Source organism: Glycine max, chromosome 13 (genome assembly GCF_000004515.6).
Source record: "Glycine max cultivar Williams 82 chromosome 13, Glycine_max_v4.0, whole genome shotgun sequence".
NCBI classification, from domain to species: Eukaryota; Viridiplantae; Streptophyta; class Magnoliopsida; order Fabales; family Fabaceae; genus Glycine; species Glycine max.
This window is the reverse complement of record NC_038249.2, coordinates 24881350-24893649: the sequence shown is the minus strand read 5'-3', so window position 1 is coordinate 24893649 and position 12300 is coordinate 24881350. Positions and strand designations below refer to the sequence as shown.

Here is a 12300-nt window from a genome sequence, read left to right as displayed (position 1 = left end):
CAACTTAGCTTGTAGCATAGAGAATAGATTTTTGATGTTTGATCAACCTCCTAATGTTTTGAGGTTGTTACTTTAGCTGATAATATCGAAATTCCTTTGTCCTAATTAATCTCGTTGTAGTTCCTTTTTTGGGGTTGTAGGCCCCGTTTAATACCAAGAAAATGAACAAATATGCTTAAACTATGATTTAGTAAAATAATAATGAGTTAATTTTATATTAAGTTTATTAACAACATTCATTAGTTTTGTAAAAAAAAATCATTAGTTATGGGTGTTACATTGTTTGGAAAGTGTACCAAATTAGTGTAATATTTTCGTAATTGAGTACAAAAAGTGTCTCCACAGGAACCATGTTTGTATTAAACTATTTGTAAATCAATTTCTAGGAAAAAAGATATTGTTTTGGTAAAAAGAGTGTCATAATTTAATTCTAAGCAATAAGCTAAAAATAGGGTAATTTTCATACAAACAATAAATCGAACAATTGGTGTGTAAGGGTTGAAAACAACAATTAAATAAACTATTTGGGATATTTGGTGCTACTAGACAAATATCTCGTTAATATCAAAGGTTTTTCTTCATTTAATGAAACTCTAATGTTGTCTCAACTCACTATTATTTTCTAACCTTGGTCCCTAAGTGAGAGAAGCTAAATCACTTAACCCCACTCCTAATCCCTTAGCTAGTGTAGTTAAATGATTTGATAGTATTCTCAAAACTTAGTTTTCAAAGCATTTCCCATTGACAGTAAAAACTATAAGATGAACAAATGGTTGATCACATCACAAATTAACATTAAGAATGAATTTGGTGCAATCATGGGATTGGTGGGGTGCGTTTATGTCATATTTATGGCAAATTGCGATGACAAATATTTTGTAACCACTATTAGTAGACTTTTAGGGGAGTTTAATTTGTTTTATCTATGTAAAGGTATGTGTTATACCTCTTGTTCTTTTTATATTAACATACAAGTTTTTTGTTGATAAAAAAACATTTAGAGAAATAGTAACAACATTGAATAGATGGTGAGAATAATTACATGAGCGTTGTTAGTACACCAAATTCCCAACTACAAGAAGATTACCTCCTCATTAACATGAGAAACCACTAAAGATTACAAAAATAAGAAAAAAATGAAGAGTAATGATAAAGAAATGAAGAGACAATGTTAAAATGAGCTCCAGTTGCAAACACAAATTAACAAATTAATAATTAATATTTATCGATAAAAAATAATAGTTTTTCTTTAAATGTAATGAATTATTTACAATAAATAGTAAAATCATAAAAAACATAATTTTTATATATTTTTATGTATTCAAATTATATCTCCATATATTTAAATAAAGTCGTGGAATGTATTACATCTAGGAAAAAATATCTATATTTAATGCTAATTCGATCTCAAATAAACTCATCTATTCTTAAAAATATCTTTCATAGTAAATAATTTAATTTAATTCGAACGTATTTAAACATTAAATATAGGCATCTCTTTTCTTAAAGATTAAAAATGAGATTTACCATTTTAAAAAAGATTAGTTCATATCTAAATTTAGTTTTTTTATTGGTTATATTATGTATTCATACGTGCATATCTTTTATCATCTAATATAATTAATCATCATATTTTTTTAAGTTTAACTATAATATAGTAAATGCAAATGCAGAGATTTTTATTGTTGAATAATTAAAAATAATTTAAAGGATAACTTTGTCCACTCTGATTCATCATTTCATTATTTCATAGATATGCACAACGCACACAGTAACAATTTAATAACAGTGATCAAAGACACCTCACTGTTTTAAAACTGCATAACATAATCCAAAATATGAATCTCTGTAGAAGGAGATAGGGTACTAAGGGTAGCAATTTCTAGTTCAGGATCATGTCAACAAATTCAGCAACAACAGTTAGTTAGATTATTAGAAGAAGACCAATAGGAATAAGAATGGCTACAAAACTAGGCCCTATCGGTAGAGGACAGAGAGAGTGAGGAACAAGAGTATCAGAAAGAAACCGCCACCATAATAATAAATAATTATTTATTTATAAATATATAAAAATATGGATAATACTTTTTCAGACAACCGATTTAATTATTATCTCTTTTAATTGAAAATTGAGGTGTGATCTGGTTTAAGAATGAAGTCATGAATATTTTACCTTGAAGAGCTTAACAGACAATATTAATTGAATACCAAATAAAATTCATAATATCTTGTTATGCTAAAATAAATAAATAAATTTGAATGAAAATGAATATAAAAACAAATAAAGGTAAGAGAAAAAAAAATACTAGTTGGACTAAAAGACTGTTAATAGCAATTTTTTATAGAGACTTTTTGGAACACATTTATGAAATGAAACTTTTCTTTCTTTGTTTCTTTTCTGGCTTCATTCACTCATGCTTTCTCTCTCTTGAATGTGGCCTAGAAAGTTGAAACCCTTCACCCATGTCATAAATTTTCTTTTTTCTTTTCCTTAGCTGCTCTCTCTCCATGTTCACATAAGTTAGTAGTAGCACTTACATCATTAAATATGCTAAATTATTAAACAATAAATTAATATATAATTTATTTAATGTTTATATACATGATCCCGTGAGATCTACTTTGCAGGAGTAAATAGCATAGCTGGGATAGAGACTTGTGGCAGCTGAAAAGAAATTCAGAGAAAGGTAAAGATTTCAGAACCCTAATAACCACTCTCAGACTCTTTAGGAACTGTTCTGTTGTACGGTCTTCTTAATTCATTCTCAGTCCTGAAACCCCCATCATCGTCCTTGTCGAAATTCGTGCAACTGTTTTTTTTCTTCCTCTTTTCTCTTTCTTCTTTCTTCTTCTTCGTGTGTTTCTTCTTGCAACAGATCCACGCCAACGCTTTCAGTTCCTCTTTTTATCTATTTCATGACCGTACACGCCGTAGGGTTTTTGTTTTGTTTCTTCGTTTCTCAGCATTTTTTTAGCGTTTTGTTTTCTTCTAAAGATCTATTTTGTTGTTGTTATTACTATTTATGATTATTATAATTATAATTATAATTATAATTATTTAACTATGGTGGATGCTGTAATTTGTTGTTTTGGTGGTTTTTTTTTGTTTGTTAAAGCAAATTCAAGAAAGATAAAATGATTTTGTTGCGTTGGTTTTTTATTTTCTTGTAATCAACCGTTGTGCTGATGAATTTTTAAGGTATTTGTTGTTTCTATTGGTATGGTGGCTGTGTTATTGTTGTTTACGTGAACTAATTCGATGCAGGATTTGAGGAGTCCAAGGAGGTTGATTTATCAGGGGGTGCTTTGCTGGATTAGCATTGAGAGTCTCAAGAGGGTGTTTGGTTTGGGAAGTTTGAGATGGATTGGATTGGCTTTCAGTCATGTGAAGGAGATGAGTGGAATAATTTGTAAGACTGTAGTGAAGAAATTTTGGTATGGCGTGCAGGTTGACTTTAGTGATAAGTCAGATTTGTGTCTGACATAGTATCACAGTTAATGTTGGAACATCACTGGCTGGTTGATGCTGGGATACGAGGTGGAGAAGCTAGTTGTTGAATTGTTGAAGGTGTCTTGGACTGGCTTGCAGGTTGAAAGTCCTTTGTCTTTTAATTATCTTTGAAGCGGCTAACATCTTGGTGATGACTTGTAAATTGTAGTAGATAGAATGTTTGCTAGTAATAATGGTATTTATCTAGCAGTAATATAATTTATGTCTCTCTGAGTATTGGTGCTTCCAAGTGTTTCTCCAAGTGTCATAAGCCTTAATCTTGGTGGTACTAGTAGAAGAGTAAAAATGGAAGCAGAGACTTTGAATGCAAATCACCCTCCCGGTTTTCTTCACCGGTCGCTCCCCGCTGTTGTGCCTATCCTTTTGATTTCAATAGGATATGTTGACCCTGGAAAGTGGGTGGCAATTGCTGAAGGAGGTGCACGATTTGGGTTCGATCTGATGGCCTTCATGCTTATCTTTAATTTTGCAGCCATCTTCTGTCAGTACATATCAGCAAAAATTGGTGTTATCACAGGAAAGGATCTTGCTCAGGTATTATACCTTCCAGTTCATGGATTTATATAATTTTACTGTTGATGCAGTACAATTGTATAATTTGAAAATTTTTGCCCCCCACCCCCCGAAACAATAAAATGAGGTTTTGAACATGTGATTTTGTAATGTTTTGTCCTTCGCATTCATGGATTTATATAATTCTACTGTTGATGCAGTACAATTGTATAATTTGAAAATTTTTGCCCCCCACCCCCCAAAACAATAAAATGAGGTTTTGAACATGTGATTTTGTAATGTTTGTCCTTCGCGTTCATGGATTTATATAATTCTACTGTTGATGCAGTACAATTGTATAATTTGAAAATTTTTGCCCCCCAAAAACAATAAAAGGAGGTTTTGAACAGTTTGTTGGTTTGTGATTTTGTAATGTTTGTCCTTGACCCCTCTCAAGTAAGTAATTGCACAGTAGGAAATGATAAGATGGAAGGCTATTGAAAAGAAGGTTCTTATCAAGAGATAATGGAGCTAGAAAGATTTTTTATGTTTCCCCCACCTTTTTATGTTTCTAGTTTTAGTTAATCAGGAAACTAAGAATATTGATGATTATTTCCATCCTCTGTCAGTGTTTTATTGACATATAAGTTAGAAGTTTATAAAAATATGTTGATTGATGGGCATTTCTATTCTATCTTAATTCTACCCTTGTAGATACAACTTGGAAGTAAGGACATTATACTTATTAATGCTAATTGTTTCTTTCATCCTGAAAATTAAAGTAAAGGAATGTGTCTGGCCATATGATATACTATGTTATGCTAGAGTTATGGGTCAGATCGTTTGGTGTTTCTTTAATTTGCTTGTTGAGTTGATTACTAAGTTGGTAGTTGGTTTCTTGCTTTTCTCTATCCCTACAAACCCACTCAGATACACACTCTAGTAACTTCATGCATAATCTTAAATCAGTGTGTTTTGCTTATGGGGCTTCACTTTCTTTGTGCCAAAGATTTGCAGTGATGAGTACGATAATTGGACATGCATGCTTCTTGGAGTTCAGGCAGAACTTTCGGTGATTATGCTAGACCTTAACATGGTAATATTTCTCACTCATGGTTTTCATGTCTCTTTAGCAAAGAATATAAATTATCAGTGCTTTAAGGCGCTATATACATGACTGAACTTATTTTGACATGATCATGTGATTTTACCTGTTTTGCAAGATATTGGGCATGGCACATGGATTAAATATTCTTTTTGGGTGGGACTTGTTCACTTGTGTCTTTTTAATTGCTACTGGTGCTGTTTTCCATCTCCTTCTTTTTGCCCTCCTGGTAAGTATCATTATTTGTTTATTCATGAATCTCTGTTGACCGACAATACACTTATGATATATCCTTTCTCTAGGACATTGAGAAGGTGAAGATCCTGGGCCTGTTTGTGTCAGGTTTTGTATTTCTTTCGTTTGTACTTGGAACACTCATTAATCAACCAGACATTCCATTATCCATTAATGGAATACTAACAAAGTTGAGTGGGGAGAGTGCATTTGTGCTGATGAGTCTATTAGGAGCAACTCTTGTGCCTCACAACTTCTACCTTCATTCCTCTATTGTACAGGTATTAGTTCCTGTCGTATTTAATTTTTCTAACATCAGCATCATAGCATGCTTCCAAGCTTATATCTTTTGTGTTCTTCTGGATATGTTTACATCCTGTGGTTTGCTTGTATCCAAATCAGAGTGTTACTTTTATCTGATAATGATAATCTGTTGAATATTGTTTCCTGCTAATTTGAATGGTCTAAAGACTCTAAACCAAAACATTTTTATTGTGCTTACCATAAAATAAGTAATCATAGTATCATTTTCGCCTGTATCTGATAATGGTATTGTTATTTGCTTATTTTGTCTGAGTTTCCTATTTGTTAAAGTTAGTCTTGCAAGTAGAGTTATAAAAGGACAATTATGCTAGTGCTTTGGAATATGGATTGGTAATTAGATATTACATGCTTGGGAAAGTTTGCTCATTGGTGGGTATAAATCAGGAACTGTTCTAAAATTGGGTGTCATGCAAAAACTAGAGGGAAAAACTAACATTTTATTGCTAGATATTTTTGTTGGGGAAATCTAGCATTCACTAATAGGCTCTTGAATTGACTTTCACATGGTGATACCCTTTGTGCTATTCAAACTATTAATTTATAATTCATTCTTGTTCTCAGAATGCATTTCCCTGTTTTTGACTATTTTCTGATTCTGCTCTAACTTCTAAGACTAAGACCCTAAAACAAAAAGCTTGATGAAACAATTTTATGGTCCAACAATGAGAAAGTTTGGGGGCATTTCAGAAAACACAATGTATTTTATAGATTTATTCTTTAAGGATGAGGTCAATACTGTAAAAACCATCTCTTCATGCAATAAAAATCGAGAATAGCTTAATAAGCTGATAGAAGCTTTGTTCATTGCCCTGTTTTACTTTAAAATTATCCAGAAATCATGTGCCCAGGATTGTTTCTGGAACCAATTATTGTGTGTTTTACTTTAAAAACTAAGAAGATTTCATGTTACAAATTATTGAAACTGATGTCCTTCGATATTGGCATACTGCTTATGCATATCTAGTTTATATGGAGCTGTGCGCCATCGGGAATACCTCTGCTAAAACCTCAGCTTATAAGCCTCAATGCTTCTTAAAAGCTAGGGATTAGGAGGCTTTGTACCAAGCAGGAATATCTCAGTTCTGTACATGTGAGAATATCTCAGCCCATGATCTGTGAGGACATCTTGACCATAATCAAGCTGCCAGCTGCACCAACCCCGTGTCTAATTAAAGAATGTCCCGTTGGGTGATCATCCTGAATATACAATTTACTCATTAGATGTCCTGTTAGAATTTCAGCAATCTCTCTAATTTAGTCTGTGTTCTAACCATCATTAATACTACCCCAGTATAAATGGCTAAGTGGGGAGGTCATGATCAATCCTTTCCTCAGACTCAGCTAAGTCAGGTGACATTTGGTCTGTCTGGTCCAGTCTTAGGAACCCTTGCATGAAAATAAATTGCTTAAGCCTGTCTAATCTGATTACTTTCTTGCATTTTTTGTAAAGTACTGCATATAATGTACCATTTCCTATTCATTGCTGTTTTGTCAATCTGAGACTTGGTTTACTTTTTTTTGCAGTGGCATCAGGGATCAACTACCATTTCTAAGGATGCTTTATGTCATAACCATTTTTTGGCCATCATGTGTGTCTTCAGTGGCCTTTATTTGGTAAATAATGTGCTGATGAATGCTGCAGCAAATGAGTTCTACAGTATGGGTCTTGTTTTGACTACTTTTCAGGATGCATTATCACCAATGGAACAGGTCTCCTTTTCGGCCATGATTGATCTACATCTAGATATTTATTTACAACTTACAAAGTCACATCTGTCTTAAACATTCTGAACAAAACTAATTCTAAGATTCTTATTGCAGGTGTTGCGTAGTCCAATAGCCATGCTTGCTTTTTTACTCATTCTGTTTTTTTCAAATCAAACCACAGCATTAACTTGGAGTTTTGGTGGAGAAGTAGTTGTGCAAAGTTTCTTAAAATTGGATATTCCGGGTTGGCTTCATTATGCTACAATTAGAGTAATTGCTGTTCTGCCTGCCCTTTATTGTGTTTGGAGTTCAGGAGCTGAAGGGATGTATCAACTACTTATATTCACTCAGATTGTTGTAGCTCTGCAACTTCCATCTTCTGTGATCCCCCTTTTTCGGATCGCCTCATCTAGATCAATAATGGGGGTACACAAGATCCCTCAATTTGTGGAATTTTTGGCATTGATCATATTCATTGGGATGCTTGGCTTGAATATTGTCTTTGTTGTAGAAATGATATTTGGCAGTAGTGATTGGGTGGGCAATTTGAGATGGAATGTGGGGACTGGTGTGTCTCTCTCTTATTTGGTTCTTCTTTGCACTGCGTTTGCATCATTCTGTCTGATGCTTTGGTTAGCTGCCACACCTTTAAAGTCTGCTAGTGTTCAATTGGATGATCAGCAATGGAACTGGGACATGCCACAGGCCGTACCAAAATCACGGATTGATAACGAGGAAACAGATTTAAAAGAAACAAGATATCAAGGAGATGCATCAGTTCAGGGGAAGGAACCATCACCAGCTCTAGCAAGGACCCTGGAATATTCAGATGTACCAGTTGCAAGTTTTCATCTTGATCTACCTGAAACTATCATGGAGCCTGATGTTCCTGTGACTACTGTAAGGGAGACTCATCCATTTACATCATTTCCTTGCTCCCCAACATCTGTTAAGGAATCAGCTTCCACTTCAGAATCGGAGGCAGTACCAGCTGTAAGTAATGAGACTTCTGATATTATATTGGGACATTCCAAAACTTTGAAAACAGAAACTACTGCCCCTGTTGAGAAAACTGTAGAAATTGAGGGAGATTCAAATGCCGAAAGGGATGATGATGATGGAGATTCATGGGAAACTGAAGAAATACAAAAAGTGGTCTCACTAGCCCCATCTTCAGCATCAGATGGCCCAGCATCATTCAGGAGCCTTAGTGGGAAAAGTGATGATGGAGGGAATAGCATTGGTAGTCTTTCGAGATTAGCAGGTTTAGGGCGCGGTGCAAGACGTCAACTAGCTGCTATTCTTGATGAATTCTGGGGACAACTTTATGGTTTCCATGGTCAATTTACCCAGGAAGCTAAGGCCAAGAAACTTGATGTTTTACTGGGAATAGATTCAAGACTCACTGGTTCTTTGCAAAGAATGGATCCATGTGGAAAGGAATATTCTGAATATTTAATATCTGTAGGAAGTAGAGCTCCAGATACTTTAATGAACTCTGCTCCATATGAATCTCCCAGGCAGAATAGGATCCAAAGTAATTTAGATGCTTCCTATGGGCCTCAAAGGAGTTCTTCCTCACTGCGGGCAAATCCTGTCCAGTTTATGGATGAATATGTTCAGACCTCCAGCCGCAATCTCCTCGATGCTGGTGAAAGGCGCTATTCCAGTGTGCGCAATTTACCTACGTCTGCAGCCTGGGATTATCAGCCAGCTACTATACATGGTTATCAGGTTTCATCGTATATTAATCAGGTTGGTAAAGACACAAATTCTGATAACTTAAATGGTCTGAGGGAATCCCCTTCCATGGGTAATACGAACCACTACAGGAATTCTATGGGTAATACGAACTACAGGAATTCTATTGCATTTGCTTTGGGTAAAAAGTTGCAAAATGGTTCAGGTTTAAGCCAACCCCCAGGGTTCCAGAACATTGCTGTCTCTAAGAATAGCCAATTGCCATCTGAGAGGTCCTATTATGATTCTCGCCCTTCCGGACCTGTGGATAGTACAGTCAGTTCAGTCAATGCTAAAAAGTACCACAGCTTGCCAGATATTTCAGGATATGCCATTCCTCACAGGGATGTTTACATGTCTGATAAGAGTGCTCCATGGGATGGTTCTGTTGGTGGATATAGATCTTCTGCAAGTAGGACTCATTATGAACCGTCATTATATTCAAACTCTGGATCAAGGACAGGAGCTCCTTTAGCCTTTGATGTACTCTCTCCATCAAAAGCCTACAGTGATGAACTTTCTTCTCAGTTGAGTTCTGGTTTTGGCACTGGATCCCTCTGGTCCAGACAGCCTTTTGAGCAGTTTGGGGTGGATGATAAAATTCATAATGCTGCAACAGAAGATGTTGGAAATAGGCCTAGTGCAACTACTCAAGAAACTACTTCAGTGGTGGATATAGATGGCAAACTTCTTCAATCTTTTAGACAATGTATTTTGAAACTCTTAAAATTGGAAGGGTCTGATTGGTTGTTTAAACAGAATGATGGGGCTGATGAAGATCTGATTGATCGTGTTGCTGCAAGGGAGAAATTTGTTTATGAAATTGAAACCACAGAGATGAACCGCAATCATATGGGAGAAACTCGATATCTTTCTTCTGATGGGAAGTCTTGTTCTTCAATGAAGAATAATGAGGCTAATTGGTCTAGTTTTTCCGTAACCTCAATCCCTAACTGTGGAGATGGATGTGTATGGAGAGCAGACATAATAATAAGCTTTGGGGTGTGGTGTATCAAACGTGTTCTTGACCTCTCATTAATGGAGAGCCGGCCAGAGCTGTGGGGGAAGTACACTTATGTACTCAATCGCCTCCAGGTAAAATTTTAGTAACCCTGAAGTTTGAGTTTTAGCTGCTCTTTTCACAAAAGCACTCACCAGTCTAAAAGTGGATGCTATTTGTGGATATATTGCCTGTTTCATGCCTCATGGAGAACTAAATATTTGTTCTCTTAACTGGGGCATTTCCTTTGGTGGTTGTTCACTTGGAGATGTTGTTCCAATATGATATTTGTATGCATTCATCCCTCATCAACATAGAACTCATCCATTAAAGTAGGCACTATAATGTAGGTGTTGTTCATTGCATGTCATAATCTGCTGTAAAGGATACAGCCTTGCCTTTCCTACTATTCAAGGATACTCTCGTAAGTTCTCATACATTTTGTTGGTCTTATTTGTCAATTTCCCCCCTTTATGAACAGGGCATCATTGATCTGGCTTTCTCCAAGCCTCGTAGTCCCATGACCCCATGCTTTTGCCTTCAAGTTCCCATGACTTACCAGCAGAAGTCAGGCTCACCTCCTTCCAATGGGATGCTGCCCCCTGCATCAAAACCAGGCCGTGGAAAATGCACAACTGCGTCAGTGGTGTTTGAGATGGTCAAGGATGTGGAGATAGCAATCTCTAGCCGGAAAGGTCGCACAGGAACTGCTGCTGGTGATGTAGCTTTCCCAAAGGGAAAGGAGAATTTGGCATCTGTTCTCAAACGGTATAAGCGTAGATTATCCAATAAACCAGTTGGCACTACTCAAGAAGGGATTCGCAAGATTCCCACATCAGCACCATACAACTTGTAGCATTTTGCATTTTGTCTTCACTACGCATTAACATAAGCTGTGTTCCTTGGGCTGTTTTGATTTGTGAAGCAGTTCATGCTGTAGATCAAAGGATTACCAATTTCCTCGCCACAAGACTGCTGTCTCCATGTACCAATCCTCGCCGCAGATTTTATTTCCTTGTAATGTTATATACACGTAGGGTTAGAATTACTATATGTAATTGCAAAAAAATCAAAGGAAAACAAATGGTTAGATGGAAACTGACTTTTACCATTTTGGCTTATTTTTCATTACTTCACTCGCAACTGCATGCTAGGTGGGGAAACCAAATGGGAATAAAATTGTCAACATGTTGTCATCTTAACAAGGGAAAATAATTTTCGATGTGTTTTTATTGAGTGTTATTAAAGGCACTTGGTATGGTTGCCAAATTTTCGTTTTATCAGCGTTAGAATGGTGAAAGTGGTCACGTTTTATTGGTTGGCCCAGTTCTCTGAAATCAGCATATTTTATTCTCTGCTCATGCAAGTTTTTTATTTTTATTTTTTTAATTATGTATCATTCACTGAACTCCCTCTCTTTTTATATAAGTTAGTTGAAGAAATTCAATTTGTTAAATCAAATTCCTTAATCTCCTCTCTTTTTATTTGTTCACTACGAATTATATGTAGTAAAATATTATATGAAAGAACTTTTCTAAGTTGTAAGGCAACGAATAAGATGCATTTCATCATTTTGAGGTTGAGTTTTTTATAATCCAGTAATAATAACAGATGAGCACTCACTGCATCCTACTCTTTCCATCATTTCAGTTTTACTGATTTAGGCTCCAATTAAACATTTGATACATTAATTTTTTGTTAAAATCTCTAGCAACTTATTTTTTACGAATTGGATTCAAATAACACAACCCGCTGATAAATTATAATTGTAAATTTGTAATCCAAAACCTATTGTTTTCGGGTTGAAGACCCTCCGTAATTTTTCCATTTTTTGCATATCCTATAATGATTGAGTTTACTGACTTATTTGGAGTTAATCATATCTTTGTCTCTTTATTCTTAACTTTTAACAAATGTGGTGATCTAGTAAGTTGTTGATTTCAGTTTTTGGATGAAAAAAAATATAATTAAAAAAATATCACTAAATATAATTAAATTTTTTATTAGAAATTAGTTATTAATAAAATTAATGAATACTCTCCATCAAAACTACGATGATATTATGTTTATTACTATTGTTTTCTCAAGTTGTATATAGGGTATACAACAAGGATTCGTTTTACATGCCTATGCTTGATTGCTTGTGAGTTTTGACAAATGAGAAATAAGGATAAGGTGCCGTAGCCA

General features: G+C 35.0%; 1 protein-coding gene across 1 annotated transcript; it reads left to right on the top strand.

The window, feature by feature from the left end:
- Nucleotides 1-2362: 2362 nt before the first annotated feature.
- Nucleotides 2363-11315, top strand: LOC100801190 (ethylene-insensitive protein 2). The gene is made up of 9 exons (XM_003542488.4): nt 2363-2520; nt 2629-2687; nt 3266-4045; nt 5013-5099; nt 5227-5337; nt 5411-5623; nt 7191-7376; nt 7488-10208; nt 10595-11315. Exons 3-9 carry the CDS (start codon nt 3797-3799, stop codon nt 10967-10969), a joined length of 3942 nt encoding a protein of 1313 aa, XP_003542536.1. The 5' UTR covers nt 2363-2520; nt 2629-2687; nt 3266-3796; the 3' UTR covers nt 10970-11315.
- The last annotated feature ends 985 nt before the right edge of the window (nt 11316-12300 follow it).